This window comes from Podarcis cretensis, assembly GCF_951804945.1.
Source record: "Podarcis cretensis genome assembly, chromosome: 4".
Lineage (NCBI taxonomy): Eukaryota > Metazoa > Chordata > Lepidosauria > Squamata > Lacertidae > Podarcis > Podarcis cretensis.
Genome location: NC_137173.1, coordinates 21,800,494 through 21,825,257, shown reverse-complemented (window position 1 = coordinate 21,825,257; position 24,764 = coordinate 21,800,494). Strand labels below are relative to the sequence as shown.

Below are 24,764 nucleotides of genomic sequence, written 5' to 3'. Positions count from 1 at the left end.
GCATATTTCACACTGGAATCAGCATTTGAATGAGTTGTTCTAAGTAGTGCTGAGTTGTGAGTGTTGATTTCAGGGGAAGGTTTCTTTGTCTCCCTCCAAAACATCCCCAATCTTTTACTAATCTTTCTGGGGCCCCCAAAGGTGATAATGATGATGATGATGTATTTATTACAATTAATAAATTAAAGGGGGCACCAAAGGTGAACAACAACAACAACATATTTGTACCCCGCCCATCTGGCTGGGTTTCCCCAGCCACTCTGGGCAGCTTCCAACAAAGATTAAAAATACATTAAAATGTCACACATTGAAAACTTCCCTAAACAGGGCTGCCTTCAGATGTCTTCTAAATGTCAGGTAGTTGTTTATCTCTTTGGCATCTGATGGGAGGGCGTTCCACAAAAAGCCACTTCAATACAGCAAGGCAGGCACAATCAGCCTGGTTGCTTCTTGTGGCAACATGACAGGTGGACCTTCAACTCCACTCTCCATTCAGAATGAGGACAATGCGAGGGTTTTGTTTGCTGCAAGTGACATTGTCATGTAACCACATCTGATTCCCTATGTGGCATCGTGATTTCACCCTGCTGGTCACTGGATTCCTCATGGGCTTGGTTTTAGGCAGCCAGCAAGAATAATATGCAGTCGCAGAAAGTCGCTGAAGCACCAGCAAGCTGTGAAAGGCAGCAAGGAAGATGAGCAAACGTGTGTACGTTGGGAAACATTCTGGACCCTCCAAAAACCCTGTTCTTCAAGCAGGTTTGCTGGCAAAACATCCAGCGCAGGAGCGGCTGTAACATTTCCAATATCCCTTTCTATGTCACGTGTATAACCGTAAGGTTAAGTTAGTTGCAATATATCCCATTGGCATTCATAGTTCCTTCATAACATGGCCCGAGTTCCTGTTTGTAACAGCCCAAATAAGACAATTTATTGATGAGCTCAGTATATTTATGGCTATTGCCTTTGGAGGAGAAAATGGGGTACAAGGAAATGATGTTGATGTTATTCAAAATAAACACACACATTTTTTTATTACACACACACACACACACACACACACACACACGTCCCCGTCCTCTATTTCATTAAAAAGGGACTTCTTGGTAGTGGCACCTGCCCTCTGGAACGCCCTCCCACCAGATGTCAAAGAGATAAACAACTACCTGACTTTTAGAAGACATCTAAAGGCAGCCCTGTTTAGGGAAGTTTTTAATGTGTGACATTTTAATGTATTTTTAATCTTTGTTGGAAGCCGCCCAGAGTGGCTGGGGAAACAAATAATAGATTGTTGTTGTTGTTGTTGTTGGCTGAAAATTCATTCCTGGCTTCTTAAAACCAGTTGCTGGAAATCACAAGTGGGGAGGGGACTCATGTTCTGCTTGTGGGCTTCCCATAGGCATCTGGTTGGCAACTGTGAGAACAGGATTCTGGACTAGATGAGCCATTAACCTGATCCATCAGGCACAACGTAGGTTGATTTCTAAGCCCTGTAGAAGGAATGTGATCCTTCACCAACAAGCCAGTGTCTGATGTGAAAGAAAGGTAGATGCTAGCACAAGATATCTGAGACATCTCAAAAATTATGATCGGGAAAAGGGGATATATAAATGTAATAAACAGGTATTTTTTGTGCAAACAATTAAAATGCACTTTCAAGACTTCTTACTAAACACCATCCTTGCCACTATTTTGAAGCACCTGCCGTAGAAATCTGACTTATAACTCCATTAAAGTCAATGACAAAAACTTGTATTGATTTTAAGCATGATGGATTATGCAACAATCCTTCTTGGTGGGTGAAGACTATCAATGGCATTGAAGGAACAGGAGCCATTCACAGTTCAAGAAGCCCAATTATAAAGATTAAACTCAGGGGTGCAAAATGTATAAATAGTGCAATATTAGTTTCTTGGAAATCAATACTAGATATGCACACATCTCATTTAACATGGGAATCCTGGCTGGAAGCTGAGGGGTGATACATGAATTCCAGGGGTACATTTATATCCATAGCGCAATGCTCACTTGAGTCCCACTGAACTGGTTGAATGCATCTTGATGCAGGATTGGAATGTGGATCACTTGTTATCACATGAGACTAGGATTTGGATCACAGTAGTCACGTTAAGATTTAACACTAAGCCATAATTTGTTTTCACCATGGGTTGTTGAAGAAGCCAGGATCCCAGTTGCAGACAAGTGATTGCAAATGATTGCACCTAAGGAAGGGGAAGAGGTCACCAGCTATTTTGCCACTGAAAATAGGCTGCGGGTGGGAGAACTTGAATACTCCAGTGCAAAGCACAATCCTAAAGCTCCTCTTTGTTAACTCTCTCCTCCCCACTCCTCCTGAACCAAAGTCCTTACTGCTGTGGGCATTCCTTCAACAAGGAATAAAGTCAGGATACTGGGTTTTACTGAAACTCACAGATTTATTTTTGTTGTTGGTCCCAAACGAACCATAGCTAGTTGGCTGGGGTGTGTTTTAAACCAAACAAACCACGGTTTAGCATGATGTCCAAACCCAGCCAGTGTATATCAAGAAGCCATACAGTCATCAGTCAATAGTTCTATGAGTTTTTACTCAGGTACTCAAATAGCTTTGCAGATTTAGCATTCTTACTATGGTGAAAATAATGCACTGGACTCTATAAAGCAACAGCTGCAGAGGAAAACATTTATTCTCATACTTTTTTTTTAAAAAAAGATGATTTTCATTCTCTTTTAGAATGATGATAAGATTTGATTATAAGGTATGATGTGCTTCAAAATACATTCAGAGCCCTGCAACAACAAACAAGTGTGCAAAATTCGTTTCCATGGTGGTACCACTGTTGTCTCTGCAATGGTTGTAGAAACACCTACATTTTGAAATTTGCTATATCACTTCCCTCCAGTTTCTTCATCTCTATAGCTGCCTTCAAAGGAGTCAGAAAGCCTTTTTGCACAGCTTCAGAATCACAACACTTCTGTTTCTTATGCAGGAAACTGTGTTGAATATCTCAAGCATGCCCCGTGTACAAATATAAAATATAAAAAGAGCAGCATAACAAAATAGCCTGCAGCACCACTAGGTGGCATTCCTTCACCAGTGATGCTGCAAAGAATGCTTTGACGAAACCAAGGTTCACGTATCCATTTGTTTTCAGCTCTGACAGAATTTTCAATCAAGGAGGATTAGATACATATGATTTATGACCTTGTGAATTATTCTAAGGGTATCTGAATGCAGCTCAGTCTGGATTCCAAATCTGGTTCCCATGCACATATGCAACACTTGCTTTATACTTGATTGCCACAGAGTTTATGAACCGGCAACTGAATGTGTGGACTGACTCAACAAAAGAAGCATTGCATGCAGGCAGGGAGGAGATGTGAAAGCTCGTAATTGTGATACCGGTGCTGTGGCTTTCTAACTTGTTGATAAATGATCTGGAGTGAGTTGGGAACAGTGAGGCGCCCAAGTGTGATGATGACACAAAATCATTTAGGGTGGGAACAGCCAAAAAAAAAGGACAGTGCAGAGCTCTCTCTACAAGGACATTTCTAAACTCAGGGATGGTTATTAAAATGGCAAATGCAGTTCAGCATAAGCAAATTTCAAGTGGTGAGCATCTGTACCTGTTGGTCAGCACACAGGTGTATACTGATCTGCTCAGAAGAACAGGATAACTAATGTAGATTTGAAGGGAGGCTGTATTTCAGCAAGTGTTTTATTGCTCCTCAGTGAAGATGACAAAGGTGGTTCCAGCTTTTATCTCCAGACTAGAGCTGGCTTCAGGGCAGGGACTGTCCTGAGCATTGCACTCCGGTTCAGCCAGCTCAGTGTAATGATGGGGAATATTCCCACCTTGCTCACCAGCTCCAAGAGAGAGAGAGAGAGAGGACAGTTAGGGGAGGCTGCTTTGGAGGTGAGTGGCCATGAAACTTTGGCTAAGCATCTCCAAAACAAGCCTCAGCCTCTCAATCCATTTTCAGAGAAGGTCGGGGAAGGCTGTTTTGGTGCAGGATGGCTGAAGCACCCCGAGATAAACAAACATAGGACTGCACCCTTAAATCTTTGATTTTGTGCTACATCTTGCTGAGCTGGAGGAGGGCATTGTCGAGCTCAAGGTGATCAGCCCAGAAGGGATGGGATGGAAGAAAACGTGGGTCAAGGAACTGTGGCTCATGCCCAAAACACGCCTGAGTGCCTGTCTTGGGGGCAGAAATGATTCCCCCTCCCCGCCCCACTGCCTGGAGTGTGAGAAGCAGCAGTGCTAACAAGCTATGATGATGCACTAGTGTGAAAAAGGTGGAAGAATTGCTGCTCCATGTGTCTAGCACCTCTGAGTGACCTTTGTGAGACACCTTCTAAACAATGGAAAACTGTTTCTGCAGTTGTTTGTCCCACAACTTGTTCCCACACAGAACAAATTTTAGTTGTGAGTAAGAGGGGAATTAGGGACGCGGATGGCGCTGTGGTCTAAACCACAGAGCCTAAGGCTTGCCGATCAGAAGGTCGGCGGTTCGAATCGCCGCGACGGGGTGAGCTCCTGTTGCTCAGTCCCTGCTCCTGCCAACCTAGCAGTTCGAAAGCACGCCAAGTGCAAGTAGATAAACAGGTACCGCTCTGGCGGGAAGGTAATTGGCGTTTCCGTGTGCTGCTCTGGTTTGCCAGAAGTGGCTTAGTCATGCTGGCCACATGACCCAGAAGCTGTACGCCGGCTCCCTCGGCCAATAAAGCGAGATGAGCGCCGCAACCCCAGAGTCGGTCACAACTGGACCTAATGGTCAGGGGTCCCTTTACCTTTACCTAAGAGGGGAATTGAAAAGGAACCCATCCCCTATCATGTGGTTAGGGCAGCTAAGCTTTCGCTAGAGGGTTGGTGGAGTTTAGGTACAGTAGTGTAGGATTAGGTAATGCTTAAGTTGTAGTTGATTTTAGTTTTGCTTATTATTGTTCTGGGTAGAGTTTATTAATGATGTGATCACGACAGGTAAATTTATTTAAACCCAGATCTACTCCAATCCTGCTCTCTCTCTCTCTCTCTCTCTCTGTGTGTGTGTGTGTGTGTGAGAGAGAGAGAGAGAGAGGCTAAAGGGGTGTTCAAGGGAGTGGGAGATGCAGCTCATTTGTCTGCCCCTTCACACTCTTCTACTCAGCCAAGGTCCACTAGTGGGTAGGACTAGTGTGGTGTAGTGGTTAGAGTGTTGGACTAGGGCCTAGAAGGGCAGGGTTCGAAACCCCACTGGGCCATCAAGCTCTCTGGGTGACTTTGGACCAGTCACCAACTCTCACCTAGCACGGGGTTGTTGTAAGGATAAAAGGGGGAGGGAGAGAACCTTTGTGGGAACTTGAGCTCCTTGAAGGAAAGGTGGGATATAAATATAATAATAAAACCAATAGATGGTGAATGTGGGTTTGGCTGGAACAAAAGCACCGGGAGCTTCAGGTGAGTCTTGTAGAGGATATGGGGCAGATTCAGTTCCTTTTTGCAGTATCAGCTGTGCGCCTGCTGTATCTGTGTGTGGGATGTTTTTTCCCCCCTACTGGACTGAGAAGCTGTTTGGTGGGAACTTCACATCAGTGTGCAAATGGATCCAGCGGTGTAGATTAAACACCAGGCTGTGTATAAAAGAGTGGAGGGAGGAAACACATCGTGAAAACAGTCCTGGCCTTGATTGGCAAGGCAAAAAATGAAAGGCAGAGGAGAGAGGCTGCTCTTCAGGGGCCGCACTAATGTGTTTGCAGTGACATTAAAAGCAGGCATTACCTGTTCTAAGAGATTCTGAAGCCTCTCTATTTCACAATCTATTACGAATTTCTTTTCCTGTCTCCGGTCCAAGTCTTCTAAAAGCTGCCTGTAGCTTGCATCATTAAAATTCTCCACACATATGGCGCTGACTTGCCAGCTTTTTTCTCCTGCTGTTTCCATAATAGCTTGAAGTATTGAGTAACCTGAAAGAAAGGGACACAATACACTAATGACACAGTCCTTGCATTCTGTGGATCATAAGACTGTTTAATCAACATCAAGTTCCTTACGGAGCTGGTGAGGAGTTAAGATTTACAGTTACTAACTATGTTATGCTTTCTCTCCTCTCCTTATTATGTACACATACTGCAGCTGTCAATCTTTTAAAGACTCCTTAGTTCATTGTGTGGGCAATCCACAGAAAGTTAGACATACAAACACTTCATTCCCACTGAAACCCGCAGGACCCAAAGGGCACTGTTACAGAAATGTTGTTTTGATTTCAGTGGGAGTTGGCACCCCTGATTTCATCTGCATTGCACCCTAATTCACAAGTAGCCTACCGATGGGTGTCTGGGTATAAAACTTTATCTGACCAAATTTTAGTCAATATGTTAGCTGTCAACCCTTTTCTTGTGAGGAATCCTATTTGGAATAAGGGAATTTCCCTTAAAAAAAGGGAAACGTTGACAGCTATGAATATGTAGTGAAAAAACAAGTTTCCATAGTTTGCTCGCAATTTCCCTTGTAAGGGGGGGGGGGGAGTGAGAGACCCTCATCTGTATTTTATATACATTTATAGTGTATTTTCTTTCATGAGCATCCTGGAAAGACAGACCCCCCTCTCTGCCACTCTGCCTTTAAGGGAGCTTAGAGGAATAACAGTTTATTCCTCTGCTCACTCTCTCCTCACCAATCGATGACCTCATTCCATCCAAGTGCATGTTCTTCATATCTGTGAAGTCCATGCCACTAAGTGACACCAACTTCATTTTACAGATCGTTCCAGGACCTGGACTAGTATTTGGACTAGTATTTGGAGAACAGAGTTGTCCTCAGATATTCACCATCTCCAATGTGCAGCTCAATCCTATAAATGTAAGTTTATTCAGAAGTAAGTCTTATTAAAGGCAATGAAACTTACTCTGAGGTAAGCATAAATCATACTATTAATAAAAGCCTCAACATCTGTATAGCATTTTCAAGTGCCCAGGGACACTTCACGTGCATTATCTAGATGTACTGTAATTCTTACAGCGACCCTAAAAAGTAATTCAGTACCATTATTCCTCATGTTGCATAGGAGTTCAGCCTGAATTCCTAAGTATTTAGGTAATGATTATAGCCTCTCAATTCAGTGATATTTCGAGGATGTATTCTGATGGCAGCATTTCAGCTGGCTAAACACCATAAGTGATTTTAATTATCAAGGGAAAATTATGTTATGTGTGACTCTCAAATTATACAGTGTACCTTTAGAAGATGCACAAAACTCTAATTCTCAGATTTAGGCAATGCTGGTTGCAGAGCAAGACACGGTTTGCTACTATCTTTATTTCTATAAAATTCCTCCTGCTGCAGAGGAATCTAAAAATGTCATCTCATCTTTGGATAAAGGCCTTTCCCTCCTCGCACAGCTGCCTGCAATACTCTTCTACTATTTATGTGCACTTATTTCTTTTGCTGCATCAAGCCATCTATCTTAAACCTGCTCATTAACAACTTAGTTTGCTAATATACCGAACAAACAGTTGATATCTTTCCCACACACAATATGCGCACTTGAAAGCATACATTGGGCATGTTCACACATAATGCTAAGCACGACTTGCATGAATGTGGAAATGTATGGGTTCCAGGGGAGAAACGCTCCCCCAACTTTGCTTCTCTGTGGCTTTTTATCTCAGCATAGCATGGCTAAACTAAACTTTGCCCTAGCATGTCACCAGAACTCAGGCTCATGGTTAAGCTCTTTCCTCCTTAACAGCAAGGTGTAGCTAAGGCTTTCTACAGTTTGTGGCTAAGGTTCAGACAACACGCAAATCTAAAAGGGCCATGGGGGTGAGTTGATCCCAGAAAGCCACAGGCCACTGGCTGTGATTGCACATAACATGAAGCCATTATTTAGTGCTATGCACATAAACTGGAACAAGCCTGAGCAAAACCTTGGTGGTCATACATTCCTCTTCTCCTCTCTTTGTCCCATGCTGCCAGGAGGAGAACTTCTGCCAGCATTTAGTTTCAGTTTCACAGAATCTTGTCGCTGCTTATAAACCAAAGATTGTGGTTTATAACAAACCATGTGTTATGAAGCTGGCTTGGTTTGAAATGGACTAGAGTTTGTGATAAACTATGTCTCTGATTCATATGCAACAGCATATACTCTTCTGCAAAAACAAAACTGAACATTGGCCAGGTCTTTCTCCTGACAGCACAGGATAAGAGGGAAGCGAGGGTGCTTTCCGTAGTTTTGTCCCAGCTCATGTACATAGTACCAAATTGTTATGTGCCAAATGGGCTATTTACTCAATGCTGGGTCTGAGTAAAATATTTAACCCATATTTGTGCTATCTGCTATATAGTCATAAGATTAGTCATTATTATTACCATCATTATTATTTTAAAGAAATAAACAGGGATTACGCTTCTCTGCCTTAGGGGGAGATTTTGAGCTTTAATTAATTAATGTTTATAAAGGGTTTTGAGCTACATGAATACAAGGCATATTGAAACTACTCCTCTTGTTCTCAGACGTAGTTAAAGCAGATGGATTATTAGCAATGGAATTAACCTGTCTTTCAACTGCAAAGCCCATTTCATTCCAAGTTCACGAGGCAAAAAACATGGTTAGAACCATTTGCTGCTGTTCGGCTTCCCTTTGTTATTTTTATGCCTACCCCTGGCAAACACTGAACTCCACAAATACTAGAATGTTCCTTTGAAAACAAAAAGGTAATGTCTAATTAAGCCTCCAAATAAGAGCTGCTACAATGTGTATTACTGGCCCCAGCAACATGGAAGAGGTAACTAAATGTTACGTGTGGTTCCATGTTGCATGCTCTTGACCAGGCATAGGCAAACTCAGCCCTCCAGATGTTTTGGGACTCCCATGATCCCTAGCTAACAGGACCAGTGGCCAGGGTTGATGGGAATTGTAGTCCCAAAACATCTGGAGGGTCGAGTTTGCCTATGCCTGCTCTTGACGTTTCATCTCCCTCTCTTCTCAGGCTATTCATTCGCCCTACTTTGCACCCAGGGTGTTTATTGCTTGACTGGAACGTGTCCTTGAACTCCGATAATGCCTTTTGATTTTCCAGAGTGAGGGCATAGAGGGGTGAGTGTAGAAACTGACCACCTAATGTGGGTGCATTGAAATATCATAGAATGCCCAGCTTAAGTCTCTGCTGGTTCTCAGTGTATATATCCCTGTCATACGCGCAGCCATTTTTATAACTCCGTGCTCAGGAAATTTGATGGTCCCTAATTTAACAAGGGGACGCAGGTGGCGCTGTGGGTTAAAGCCTCAGCGCCTAGGGCTTGCCGATCGAAAGGTCGGCGGTTCAAATCCCTGCGGCGGGGTGCGCTCCCGCTGCTCGGTCCCAGCGCCTGCCAACCTAGCAGTTCGAAAGCACCTCCGGGTGCAAGTAGATAAATAGGGACCGCTTACCAGCGGGAAGGTAAACGGCGTTTCCGTGTGCGGCTCTGGCTCGCCAGAGCAGCGATGTCACGCTGGCCACGTGACCCGGAAGTGTCTCCTGACAGCGCTGGCCCCTGGCCTCTTAAGTGAGATGGGCGCACAACCCCAGAGTCTGTCAAGACTGGCCCGTACGGGCAGGGGTACCTTTACCTAATTTAACAAGGGATGAAAGCCCAGCAATGCTGCTTTTTGCTACTGGCTTACTCCCATGCAAACGGAGACGAGCAAAGGGTTCTTCAACCTTCTCCACTGCAGAACCAACAGCAACAGTAAAAGGTAAAGGGACCCCTGACCATTAGGTCCAGTCGTGGCCGACTCTGGGGTTGCGGCGCTCATCTTGCTTTATTGGCCGAGGGAGCCGGCGTACAGCTTCTGGGTCATGTGGCCAGCATGACTAAGCCACTTCTGGCAAACCAGAGCAGCACACGGAAACGCCAATTACCTTCCCGCCAGAGCGGTACCTATTTATCTACTTGCACTTGACATGCTTTCGAACCGCTAGGTTGGCAGGAGCAGGGACCGAGCAACAGGAGCTCATCCCGTTGCAGGGATTCAAACCGCCGACCTTCTGATCAGCAAGTCCTAAGCTCTGTGTTTTAACCCAAAGCACCACCCGCTTTCCTAACAGCAACAGAGGCTTAGGCAAAGGGTAGAAAAGTGTGATAGTTCGGTGGTACAACGTGTGATCTCCTTTGCCCTACTGGGCTGGAACCACCTGCTATGGTCAACGCATTGCTGCTCTCCTCTCTTTCCTGCCAATGCCTCATCATTCAGATCACAGGACGGCATCACATCGCAAGTTCCCCTTGCCCCTGAAACCATTGGTTGCTATTTGCGAACATGGTATGTGGCAAGCTTCTCATTATTAAATGTTACTGGAGAAGAAAGGAGACTCTGATTTTAAACACTTGCCTTGTTCCCATGGCCTCAATTTTAGCCGGCAAAATTGGCTGAGCACCCAGCCTCTGTGGATCCTTCAGGCAAAATGATTTATAATGGTTTTCTACATGTACTTCTGAGAACGCAAATATTTTAAAGCTTACAATCATTACAAGAACCCACAATCTCACCTCAAGTACATGAGTCAGATTACAGGTTAGCACTTCAGATCATTTTACAAATGTAAATTTCTTGACATAACGGGTGAATATGTTTCCATAGTCAAGGTTAATTTTTAACCTGAAGTCGTTTTTTTTCCCCCTTTGCAGGGAAAGAATGAAGAATTCTTTTTAATTACTGCACAGTTATTCAGCTGTTTCTGTGGTTATATACTCCTTTTTTTCGTTATGCTTGTCTGTAATTATCTTTTCAAATCATGCCCAGATCCTTTCCAAATAATATATTCTTAGCCTCATTTCCTATTCACTTCCATATATAGCTCCATAGTTAAAAGAACACCAGGATTTTATACGTGCTCATGACTCACTGATGGTGTTAACTGTGATTTGATCTTTGGTAGTGACCCAGTCAACATTTATTTAATCCTGTTTCTTGTCACAGATTTACTTCATTCAGAAAATCAGCTGGTCTTCTTTTCGAATTCAGACTTGGAACCTTGACTCCCGTTCACAAATTGTGGGAGACACGATGCTGTAATAGTTGGGTCCTTTTGCCTGATCCAGCAGGTCTCTTCCTATATTTCTGACTTACAAACGCTTTATGAACAGGTGACTCAGCCAGGAAGGAAGATAACAGGGCCAACCAACAATGGCTAGTCAAAGATTTCTGGGAAAGTTACAAGCAACACATGTCCACTCCATCCACTGTTTGTTCCCAGCATCAAATATTCAGAGACATACTGTCTCTCTTAACAGAGAAGTTCCATTTAGCAATTGTGACTAATAGCGACTGATAAAAGTTATCTTCCGCAAATTTATCCAACCCCCTCCCTTTAAAGCTATCTAAGTCAGCCATCACAACACCTTGTGGTAGTGAATTATATATGTCAATTATGCACTGCGTGACAAAGTACTTGCTTTGCCGGAACAGAATATACTGCCCATTAATTTCACTGGGTGACCTTGAATTCTAATACTATGAGAAAGCTATCTGCTTTCTCCACACCACATGCAGTTTTGCAAACCTTTATGGTGCTATTGGTTGCATTTCCAACCCCCCCCCCCAAACAAAGACCTCAAAGATATGGCAAAGATATGGCAACCCCACTTTTCATATTTGGTTTGCCTTTTCTTTCCTGCTCTCAGCTCTAGCATATCATTTGTTAGATGCAACACCCACTTTGCACATTCCAGGTTCAATCCCTGTCATATATAGATAGGGCTGGGAAACATCTTGCTTAAAACCCTGCACTGCTGTGATGCCAGGTAATGTAGACCAGCCTTCCCCAACATGTTGTCCCCCAAATGCTGCTGGACTCCAACTCCCATCATTCCTGAGTGTTGGTCATGCTCTTTGGGGATTATGGAAGTTGGGAGTGCCACAAGTTAGATAAGCCTGGAGTAGTCAATACCACATTAGATGGACCGATGGTCTGAACATAAGGTGAACTTATGTTCCTGTATTCAGTATCTGGATGTGGCTTAACCTGCAGACATTTTGAAAGGCATTACTATAGTGGCTGCTTTATTTTTAAGATCCTGTGTTTCTCTCTCTACTTACGGTTGATTCAAACCCCATCGCTCTGTAAGTGTTGTCTCACTGTGTGTCACTATTCTGAATGCCTCCCTGCTTCAAGGGAGTTTTACTGTAACCTGCTCTGTGGCCCAGCAGACAAGAGACAAAGCCGGTCCCAAGGCACAAAGGGATGCAAACATTACACAAAGTTACAGTCAAATTAAGATAAAGGGACCCACAGCTTCCACTGCTCAGTAGTGTGAGTACCAAATTAATGCACAGTGCTGAAGTCTAGTCAATTTTTATACCTTTGTTTTCCTTTATTATAAAACACGACAGCAAGGAGTCTTCTTTTTACAAAGCATACTAAGGGTGTGGGAAAATAGCTTAACTTTAGGACCCATTACACTGAAGTTCCATAAGAAATTGACTAAAACAATAGAAGGAAAGGAAGAACTTTTATTTTCCTACTGCAAAAGTTTCTAAGAAGTAGTTAGTAGTGGGTGTGAGCAAGGAAGTTGGAGGATGACCAGGGCTGGTTTGATGAGGCCGTAAGCTACTGAAGGTAATGGGGCCCTTTATATGTCCAGCTGTCCTTTGTCAACAACAAATTGTCAGTTTTTTGTGTTGAATATATGCTATGGTAAATCATGGACCTAATAGGCACTTAACAAAATGTGTATTTTATCAAAGTAGTTGTTGAACTGAAATACAATTAAGAAGAAGTATCCAGTTCTTTTTTCTTTATTTTTTGGGGGGCCCCCAAGAGAGTGGGGCCCTAAGCTATAGCTTGTTTAGCTTATATGTAAATCCGGCACTGGGGGTGACCCTCAGCATCTTGTTGGACTGCAACTACCATCAACCCTAGCCAGCTTGGCCAGCGTGCAGACACAATGGGAAAAGTAGCCTGAGAAAATCTGGAGGGCTGCATGCCCATAGCATGGGTTGACAGTACTCAAGGCTGCGTGGAGAGGACGGGAGGAAGGGAAACGTACAGAGCCCATTCAACTGCCTAACAGCATCCATGCCACCCAGGAGATTGTAGCCTCAGATAAGAAAAGAAGAGTCATTCCATTGTCTGGAGAGGTCACTTCCTGGTTCGTATGGAGAAGCTGTTTTCAACAGAGCCCCATGACGGAAGCACGCAGCTCTATTGAGGCAACACCAGGTGTTGAAATTTGGTGTCCCTAAACAATTTTGCACCCACCCACCCCTTTGCCCCCCATCTCCTCATACTACGCCACTGACTACAGGTTCCCACCAACTTGCATGGAACATTGGCCCACAATGCAAAGGCTGAGACTTGGACGCAGAGTGAAGGTGAAGCAGTCACATGATCACCTCACCAGAAGCCCCGAACCCAGAAACTCTACCTTCGACATCTTCAAGCTGTTGCATGAGTGGCCCAAAGACCCCCTTGGCATGCTCAGTGCTAAAGCTAAGCGGTTCTGGCCTTGCAAGCTCCCACATGGGAATGTTGTTTTGAATCAGCCGCCAGAAGAGAATGGCATAAAAGTGTAGTTAAACAGACAAGTTAGAAGGCCACGGAATTTAACCTACTTTTCAGTATCATTGTTCCTCAGGGATAACAGAAAAGGAGCAAAGTGTAAGCACTGTTAGCATTTGCTAAACTGAAGTAATTATGAGCACAGGTACCGCAGCATGAATGTGTGTGAGAGAGATTCTGCTTATTCCTCATGAGTGGCTATGTTGGATCTCAGTGCTTCTAATATAAAATTGTGCTGAAATAGAAGAAATATGTGTGATGGACCTAGACAGACCAAGGTGTTCCAGGTATATATGTATGTTGGATGACATTTCCTGGATCCTTTATTTATTTATAGTTCCTTTTCTGTTACAAGGAATAAAGCAGTTTGCAGTTAAAAACAAAATAAGCAATACGCTAAGAAGCAAAGCAGCTAAAACAGTAAAGGTAAAGGGACCCCTGACGGTTAGGTCCAGTCGTGATCGACTCTTGGGTTGCGACACTCATCTCACTTTACTGGCCGAGGGAGCCGGCGTACAGCTTCCAGGTCATGTGGCCAGCATGACTAAGCCGCTTCTGGCGAACCACAGCAGCGCACGGAAACGCCATTTACCTTCCCGCCAGAGCGGTACCTATTTATCTACTTGCACTTTGACGTGCTTTCGAACTGCTAGGTTGGCAGGAGCAGGGACCGAGCAACGGGAGCTCACCCCATCGCGGGGATTCGAACCGCCGACCTTCTGATCGGCAAGTCCTAGGCTCTGTGGTTTAACCCACAGTGCCACCCGTGTCCCAGCTAAAACAGTAGCTCCCCTTAAACAAAGTGGTAGAGCATGGGATTTGCACACAGAAAGTTGCTGGTGCAACCCCTGACCTCTCCAAGCAGGGCAAGAAATGTCTCCTGCCTGAAACCTTGGCAAACTGCTGCCAGTCAGTGTAGACTATTGGGAGCAAGGACTGCTAAAGCTGAAGAGAGAGGGGTTTGCACAACTACTTTGGTGCCTATTCATAGGTAAAGTAATCTTTGGACGGAGACTCTCCTGATTTGGTCGATGTCTCCCCTCTTAGCCTTTATACTACAAGCTCACTACATTACGAGTGAGTAGTGCCTTCTGCCCCTATGCTGTCCCTATACATGTACAGATAAGCTGATATGTACATTTATGCATCAAGCAATAATGCAACCGTTGCAGTGTTCTTTGATGGATTAATTCTGAAAAGCCCCTGCTTCCCTGAATTATTCATTCCCGTTACACTGTGCAATAGAACTGAACATCTAACTGGCAAATATGTTTCCTGCCTAAGACAATTATATCATTCTCACAGACAACTTATCGTTGGCAATCTTCTTCAAAAATTCCAGCAATCAATTACCTATGTTATAATTAGAATTCCAATAACTCTCAGTGCAAGCATTTATTCTGTTAGTACCCCCTCCCATGAGGACATTTGCCTGTTTCCATTCAGTATCCCATTCTCAGCCCCCCCCCCCAATGCATTATCAGGACTTCGGTACTTAACTGCCAGAAGTTACACAGCCTACTTGTGCAAGAAAGAACCAGCTATGTTTGGGTTATGTACAAGCTGCTTAGTCAAAACACACAGCTTATTATACTGGTAAATCATCTGAATATCTTCCAAGGGTACCTGTTTAAGGTACCCTTAGGCCTTAGGCCGCTGTACCTCTTTTACTAGCAAAATACAATATGCCCATCTTAGAAAATTGGAACATGGATTGCATTTTTTCACTAATGTTTGTCTTGAACTTCAAAGTTCTGTATACTCTACTTTTTTAGGAGATATGCAACAACAACAAGGGACATTATTGCCACATAAATAAGCAGCAAATATCACAATTGTGTTTATGCACTGGAAAAATCAATAAAACTTCTTATTTTAAAACATATTCTGTGCTCCTTCCTATGAATGTAGACAACACTGCAAGTGACTGGTTACTAGTTAATTCTGTTTGCCAAATGACATGAAGGATTTAAATACTTAGGTATTAACCTCACTGCTGACATAAGACAACTTGGATGTAGAAACTGCACGGGACTTTTATAAGGGCATTCAACAAGAACTTATGAAATGGCAACATCCCAGCTTTAGCTGGGCAAGTAGCCATGGTCAAAATGTCAGTGTTACCTAAATTCTTTTTGTTTCTTTCAAGTTTTGCCTATTCCCATCCCAATACTTCAGGATAAACAACAGAACTCTCTATAGAAATAGAATGAAATGAGGGATGAGAATGCCTAATTTAGTGTTATATTATGCTGGTTTTCACATCAAATCTATGATCACATTGGTCAGGGGAAGGACAGACTAACAAAATGAATTTCAATAGGGACAAATGTAAGGTTCTGCACTTAGGCAGGGATAATCAGCTGCACAGATATAAGTACATGTGAAAAGGATCTAGGGGTCTTTGTAGACCACAGGCTGAACATGCATCAACAGTGTGATGCAGCAGCAAAAACAGTGAATGCTTTTCTAGGCTATATCAACAGAAGCCTAGTGCCCAGATCAAGGGAAGTAATAGGACCACTCTATTCCGCCTTGGTCAGACCACACCTGGAGTCTTGTGACCAGCAGGGGCAAACTTTGGTAATCTTTCATAATATGGCATCCTGTGCGAGGTCAGAATCTGACACCCCCAAATGGATCTTCTCAATTATGGATCTTCTCAATTTTGCGCCCCCTCGTCTGGGAGCTGGTCATTTCCTGACCAAAGTGGAGTCTTACAGCCCAGAGACAAAAGGTTGTAAGAGATTGCAATACTGAGTTAGATGGACCAATGGTCTGACACAGGATAAGACAGCTTCCTGTGATTTTCTGGACCCTGTGTTGCGAAACCTGAAGAACTACTGTAGAGCTCTGCTACAGAGACTTAACAGTCCAAGGCATTTGACATCAAGGAATTCTCTTTTCCTATTCTCTTCCTTGTCCTGGTTTTCTGAAATATGAAGATACGAGCACATACTTTGGGGAGTCCCCCACCCCACATTTTATTTTATTTAAAGCTGTAGTCAGGCCTCTCTGCTGCTGGATTCATGACTGAAGCTCCCAACAATGTCAGTTTCTGTTTCCACTGCAGATGTACTGCAGCACATTCCTGCCCTCCTCTCTCTTTTCATTTCAGAGGCTTCCCGACAGTCATGGGAATCACACTGTGAAGGTGAGCTATCAGTCTAGAGAGTGACAAAGCCTGGTGGAAACCTGAGAAGACCCTGAGGACAGATGCACGGTGGCAGAGATATCCACTCTCATTGTTTTGCACACATTTTGCTATTTATTCTTCTCAGACAGAATAATCCTTTCTACTTCATTATGTTTGGAATTTGAACTGAAACTACTGGATCAAAGAACCTTACTTTGCTCACTGGGAAGAAAGGGGGGTTTAGGATGAATAAACTGCCTGCTTTTGAAGACAAGCAGTGAAATGACATTATTTCCATGCAGTATGTAGTATGGAAACAGTTTGCTGTGCTTAAAAGGAAAGGAGAATTGGAGGCTGGCTGCATGGGTTGGCAAACCAAGTATTACTGGGTTTTAGGGTGTGCCCCCAGAGTTCATATGTGGGCCTGAACACATTCATTAATGGCATTTGTAACCCACCTTTCACCAACTGCTCATAAGGTGGGAACAAAGCAGTAAATCAAAATTAAAATAAACAAGCTCAGCAAATGGCAAACAGTTCAAACTGGACGGATTGCTGCAGTTCTCACACCTTCACAAAGACCTGGACAGCACCAGGTTGTTGAAGACTGCTGTAACCTGTTGCTGAAGTGTTTGTACAGTGGTCGGTTCATAAAAAAGAAAAGAAAATATTATGCACTAAGACAAACAATGACAACTGAGCCCAGTTCTTTATGATGTACTAGCAACTGGCATCACTCAGGGATTCTAAGAAACCAAACAATCAGTGCAGTTCTGAAAGGTTCAGTTTGCTGTCTTGATTCAAAGCTGTGTCCCATTGTCCCCCCAAAACATATGAATACGTGCTTCCACATGTGTCAGCAGGGTCTGCATAATGCCACCACACCCTGTTTTGCCCCCCACCCCATTCTGCCCCATTTTGTGATGTTTTCGTGTCACTTCCAGGTTCAGTGTGATGCACGCATGCACAGTCGCACGCATATTGGACGAGCCTAAAATGGTCACTGCCTGCAGTTCATGAGAGCTCAAAACCAAATGTCCTTCTCAGAAGGTATCTGTCTCTGAATAACAGATATGGGACTCACAAGTGGGGAAGAATGCTGTTGCATTCTGATGTGCTGCTTGTGGGCTTCCAACAGGAATATGGTTGGTCACTGTGAGAACAGGGTGCCAGGCTAGATGGGCCATTTGCCTGATCCTGGAAGGCCCTTCTTAAGTTGTACATGGCATGTATAACCCCTTGCTGATGTTAACAGGCAAGCCGGGAGCAGCCTTCTCTGCAGTTCCATAAGCTTCATAGGAACTTAAGATATTGGCATATTGATACGCCCCATATCACACACAAAAATACCACTCTCTGTGTTGGGCTGAAAGTCCCCTAGGCACGGTCTGCTCAGAATACATAATACATACGAGAGATTAAAAGCTGAGAGTCTCACATTACCAAGGATAGCTGCTGAAAATTCCACAGGCAGAATGCAAAATGCCAGGGGTTCATCTAAAGCCCAGCAGTCTAAGGTTCCTGACCTTTAAATTTGATTGTTTTGTAACACTTTCCAATTGCTAATATCATCCATTTAATATACCAAACCCCATTTGACAGACTAAGTGTTTCTAGCCTGCACATCTAGCTACAGAGGATTTATCTGAAGGCAAAAGAAAAAGAAAATCTTGAAGTGTCAAGCAACTTTTGTCTGTCTTCAAAATCACTGATAATGATCACTTAGCCTCTTGATCTCCTTGATCTTTGATAAGTTAAGTAGACGGAGCTCTTGAAGGCTCCCTTTTCAAACTATCTTTTTCTGGCTTTACATAACACTGGGCAACAATTTTTTACTTTTTGAATGTTGTCAAGATTTCTACAACTGATTTAGGGTATTTTTGCACTGCTGAATCAAGAAATGGCATCCATTTCTCTCCATCAGGTCACGTTTACTGTAAACTGAATGGTGGGCATTGATAAAGGTAAGTACACGTAAATTGCATGTTGCTTCACCATTTTTCAAACTTCAGGGCTTGAACTTCTGTTTCCTGGAACTCCTGGAATGCTCAGCGGAAGGGAGGTCTCTCTTCAGAGTCCAACAGTAGTCAGCCATCATGACTGCGTCCCAGCGACCCTGATACCTGGTCTCCATCTCTTTCATGTCCTGATGGAATCTCTCCCCCTGCTCGTCACTCATTGAATCCAGGTTCTCAGGAAACCGGTCCATATGTGAAAATAGGTAGTGCATCTTGACGCTCATGTTGCAGCCCAGGTTTCTGAAAGCAGTCAGCATGTTGTTGACAAGTTCTGCGTAGTTTCTGGCCTTATTGTTGCCAATAAAGTTCTTCACTACCAGAACAAATGCCTTCCACGCTTCTAGTTCCACTTTGTTCATTGAGTTTCCGAACTCTGGATCTCTGATGAGCTGACGGATCTGAGGACTGTCAAAGATGCCAGCTTTCAACTTCTCCATGGTCAATCCTGGAAAAGCCTGGCAGAAGTAAGTGAAGCAGTCACCATCCTTGTCCAGAGCCTTGGTGAACTGCTTGATTAAGCCGAGCTTGATGTGCAGCGGTGGGAAGAGTATTCTGTCTCTGTCCACCAGAGGGTCGTTGATGACGTTCCTTTTTCTGCAAGGCATCAATTCCTCCCGCACAGGCCAGTCCTTCTTCGTGTAATGCTGAGCACCAATTTATGGAAGATTTCGAGGTTTTATGACTTCAAACTGATCCCTTTTCGACATAATCACCCAGAACTATCGGACCTGAATACTTCTTGTCATTAAAATAATAATTTCCAATCAAAACAATTATACGACATGGCATTTTACCCCCACCACACAATGCTCCACACAAGCGTACATGGGAACAAAAACGTAAAAAAACGACATGTGGCCATAGCTCAAAAACTTGACCTGATTGAGCAAAACCAATGTGATTTTTGGATTCAGCGCATCAGATTTGTCCTAAATCAGCTGAAAAAATGCAGACAACAAATTTGTTGTTGACCAGTGTAATATATTCCCCAGGTGTCCCCCCCCCCCGAATGCTTTCCAACCATTAAGCACTAGAGACCCACAGCCAAACATTTATTCAGCACTACAGAACTTACTTTCAAACATCTGGCTATTTACTTCAAAACAGCATGTGACATTCAGCTCAGTCTTCTGGACAGGCATAGGCAAACTCAGCCCTCCAGATGTTTTGGGACTACAACTCCCATCATCCCTATTGGTCCTGTTAGCCAGGGGTGATAGGAGTTGTAGTCCCAAAACATCTGGAGGGCCGAGTTTGCCTATGCCTTTTGGACCTCTCTGCCCCCTTAGCTCTCTGCCCCACATTCCCCCAAAGCTCCTTTTCAAGTCCAGTCATTAACCCTGCCAACAACATGAAATTCCTTCATCCAAATTGTTATAAAGACATTGAGCCTGCATAGCTCAGTTGGTTAGAGCATGGTGCTGATAATGCCAAGGTTGCAGGTTCGATCCCCATATAAGACAGCTGCATATTCCTGCATTGCAGTGGGTTAGACTACATGATCCTCAGGGTTCCTGACAACTCTCCAATTCTATGATCCTATGAACTGTAACGGGCCTAGGACAGAGCCCTGCAGCATCCCACTTGTCACCCTTTTCCCAGGATGGTGAGGAACATGGGAAACTGCCGTATTTAGGGTCAGAGCTTGGGCCTATCTAGCTTAGTATTGTTCACATCAGGGGTAGTCAACACTGTGCCTTGCAGAGATGCTGCAGGACTGCAACTCCCATCAGCCCCAGCCAGCGTGGTCAAAGGTCAGGGACGATGGGAGCTGGAGTCCAGCAATATGTGGGTGGCGCCACGTTGGCTACTCCTGGTGTACATGCCAGCGTTTCAGAGTATATTTCAGTCCTACCTGGAGACTGGTTTATATGACCTTTGACTTGAAAAAGGCCCCAATCCCTGGTGTACAGGATGTTAAGCCTAACTTCTTTAAAAGTCTGGGCCAGATTGACATTTGCTCCATTCCAACACAGCTCTTTTAACATCTGTTTCAGAATGCATATAAGCTAATACATCTAGAATGTCAAGGTAAAATTCCACTTAGCATAGCTAAAACACCTACTGCATAATCCTTTTTAAAGTGCCTACTCAGATGAAAGTCCATCGAGTTGAACATGACTTGCTCCCCAGAAAACGTGTATAGCAGGGATGGGAAGCTCCCAGCCTGCAGGAAGATAGACAAATTATAAGTTGTCTGCGCATGCGCATGCACGCATACGCATGCATGCGCACACACCCATCAGCTGTTGAGGTGGGAAGGAAGAGGACTTTGATTTTATGAAAAGTGTGCAATTGCCTGTCCCTCCCCTGCAAAGGAGTGTGGCAAGTTCAGAGGAAAGAGGCATGTGTTCTTTATAACTACACAAAAAGTAGTCTATGCATTTTGCAATTGCATGCATTCAATTTTCAGGATGCAACAGTGTTTTGAAGCTTGAGACTTTAAATAGTTGTAATGTGGGGCTTGCAGCTCCATTGTGTATTGCCCTTATTTGCACTCTTCTGATGGATTCCTGAGTTCTTTCTGCCTTTTGCACAGTCAAGAAAGCTAAAGGATATAGAGGGTGGTTTTTTTTAAAGTCTGTGAAGAAAATGAAAGGCTTGAGTGGAGTTATTAAGAATGAAATATATGTTATGAGGAAATAGGTCTGTGTGGATCTTTGGCTGTATGAATACATGTGTGGTTCATACCCACCACTTGTAGCATTCCATGTGGATGATATGACCTTTGACTTGAAAAAGGCCCCCAATCCCTGGTGTACAGGATTTCAGCCTAACCTCTTAAAAACTAGTGAAGGAAAAGGAAGAAGGGATGGAGGTATCAGATGCATAAACAAAGAGGGAAGAGACTCCAAAGGCACACAGCACAGAAGATAATTCACTGGACAATTCTTCTTCAGGAAGGGCTCTCACCCAGTTATTTCAAAGATCTCCAAAGCTTCTTCCACATCATGTCATTTTAAATTATTTTCCATGTATCTCTGAGAACCCCTCACCTTTAATTCCGTAAAACCAACCAAAGTGAAAAACCCATTACTTGTGTGGATATTGTTGACCCTGTGGTGGGTATACATAAAAGGCTTATTTGAATGTAGTGTAGGCAAAGTATAGCCATTGTAGCTAGTAGCCATTATTCATCTTATTCCCTATAAAATTTTGTCCCATCCATTTTTAAAGCCATCCCAGGGTATTTCATACCACATGGTTCAGTGTCACCAGGATGGGGCAGATGAGAGGTTTTGTATAGGCTAGAAAGGCTAAGATTATCTCTCAGAGAAACCACAGCATGGATAGTGCTTAGACATGCAAGTTGTCTGGCAAGAATTAAAAGCATAAACATGATGAAAGAGTGTCTGCTATGCATGACTGGGCTGGAAATACTTGAGAGAGCCTAATTTCTTACATGTAAGATCTAAGCATAGCAAAAAGCTACCGTACTTGTACAGCTATCCACATTTTTAGCGAATACGTGGAATTCACTTCTGATTAATTAAGTGCAAATTGCTAAGGATTGAAGTATAATTGGCCCACAACAGCCAGGTGTGGATTATAGCTAAATCACAGTGGATAGGCTGTTTAACTCACACATTTGACCGAACCCACGGAGCATTTATTGGCAAGCCATGCTACTGAGGTATGCCTGTCTGAACAAGGATTCATGTTAACAGCCACCAATAATGCCTCAGAAGAAAAAAAAAATATGGACCTGTCTTTGTGTTACTTCTGCTTTGCACTGCATTCCACCATGATCTAATATAACTTACCATTTGCTTAGCTATTATGTATATTTCTTTATTAAACTATAATTAAGTGTAGTCCATAGGAGAAAAGGTGTGTGTGTGTGGGGGGGGGGAATGCTACATGACTAGGCAAAAAAGAAGATCTAGCCTGTGCCCCAGGACTTAAAACACACCTGAACCTTCTATCACTTATTTATTTAATTTAAAATAAAATAAAATACAAAAAACAAACTTTGAGCTATTTTTCTTCAACCTAATATGATACACCAAATCCTTAATTAATTAAAACACATACAAATTAAAAAAAGTTTGGCTGAACAAAATTATTTTAGCCCAGTGCAGAAAAAAGGCTGCAACATGGGCCCTAGGTGACATTCTGGGTTACAAACTGCTCAAAAGTCTCCTGGCAGCGTTTTATTTTTTTAACACAGGATGGCCTTAAGACCACCAACAGATCACGAACACCTTTGGAGAGAGGTGACTTATGATTTGATGGTGGTTTTTGAGGGGATATGGATCCAGTGTTTTTCCACCATGACAGTTCTGGCAAGCTGTACTTTTTATGGTTCAGAAAATGGAGGTGATTGTGATTTGCTGTGATGGTGGTTTGGGGTGTAAAGGCCTGTGGGCACTCGGGGAAGTGCCACACACCCCAGGGATTGTGTTGAATATCCCAGAGCTACAAGATGTGAATTAATAGGAAGTATACAAGATTGAGTAATAAATGAAAAATAATTGTAGGGTCATTCAATAAGATTCTTATACAGTGGTACCTCGGGTTACAAACACCTCGGGTTACAAACTCCGCTAACCCGGAAGTAGTACCTCAGGTTACAAACTTTGCCCCAGGATGAGAACGGAAATTGCATGCCGGTGGCGCGGCAGAAGCCATTAGCAAAAACATGCCTCAGGTTAAGAACGGTTTCGGGTGAAGAACGGACCTCCGGAACGGATTAAGTTCGTAACCTGAAGTACCACTGTATTAATTGTCACTTTAATTTTAGTTATGTGATATTACTTTAATTACTTTAGTGCAATGATAAACCAGAGAAGGGCCTTTTCACTGGTGGCACCCATGTTGTGAAATGCCCTCCCTGTTGAAATACGAGAGGCTTCATCAGTATTGGCATTCTGCCGGCTCCTCTATAGGCAAGCATTCCCTTGCAGCTCAACTTCTGAGCTTACTGTTTAAATTATTTTTAAAAACTGGTTTCATTGTCCTGCTTTTCAACTGACTAATTATTTTGTATATTTTAATTATTTCTTAATGCCCTGATGCAGTGGTGTAGCGTGGGTTGTCAGCACCCGGGGCAAAGCAAGTAATTTGCGCCCCCTAACCTGTGGATTTGCACCCCTAACCCGTGGATTTGCGCCCCCTAACCCTAACCCCCAGATGTTGCGCCCGGTGCGGCCGGCCCCCCCTGCACCCCCCACTCTACGCCACTGCCCTGATGAAACCATTATTGTGTATTTTAATTATGAATCGATTTTATAGTTGTAAACTGCTTAGAAGCCATTTTGGCATATAAACTGTATATAAATTAAATAATAATAACTTAGAGAATGCATTTTCTCAAAGTGTATTCTATATTAGTATGAATATATTTGAGTTGCATCGTGTCTTCTCTGTTTTTAATCAAATGATTTGGAAAGTTGACCATATTCAAGCTTCCATTTCTTTGTCCTTATGCAGAATCCTCCAGTAAACAGCACACGTTCTCTGCAACGTATTACCTTGTATTTGTTATTTGTGAATAGTCTTCTACTTCTTCATGCGAAACATGAGGCTAGTGTAACTGCTAATAACTGTCTCTGCTTACAAAACTAAGAAGTGTTATGTTTTCATATTAATGCTACTTAAGCAAACAAGATTCAAACAAATTTATTTTCTTAAGTTCAGTGTGTTTGGTAGTAAATAATATATTAAAAACACATCCTGGATTAAAACACACGCACACACTCCAAATTAAAAATTCAATGAAGTATGTAAATAATTTAACATAGCTGGGTGTTTTAAATCTCATGTAATAATAATCTACTACCAAATCTTGCAGGAAATAGGATCAGTCAAATGCAGGCAATTCTCCAGTGGCCTGATTATCTCTGGAGTGTGATGCTCCCCACAGCTTCCCCACAGCAGTTCTTTACAACAGTTCTTTACACGCTAGGTTTTTTTTAAAAGTATGAGCTAAGCAAAAAGAGGAAAAAATGTATAGTCTAAACACCACGGTTGCACACTATATTATGAACACATGACTGTGGGTTTTTATTCAATCTAATATTCTAGTCCTTAGTAAGCATATGTGGCACAGAGAACACACTACAAAATTGCATGCTGGCCATATGGTCTA

The 24,764-nt window shown here is 43.1% G+C and overlaps 1 protein-coding gene across 6 annotated transcripts in view; it reads right to left on the bottom strand.

Moving 5' to 3' along the window:
* GRIA4 (glutamate ionotropic receptor AMPA type subunit 4) overlaps positions 1 to 24,764 on the bottom strand; it is a 228,787-nt gene that overhangs the window by 69,907 nt on the left and 134,116 nt on the right. For all 6 annotated transcript variants that reach the window (XR_013838248.1, XM_079973539.1, XM_079973540.1 and 3 more), the window contains exon 4: positions 5,760 to 5,944. Coding sequence is in view for 5 of the 6 variants with exons in the window: in XM_079973539.1 (XP_079829665.1) it covers positions 5,760 to 5,944 (185 nt within the window). In the remaining variant the exon portion in view is untranslated. The remainder of the gene's footprint in view (positions 1 to 5,759; positions 5,945 to 24,764) is intronic.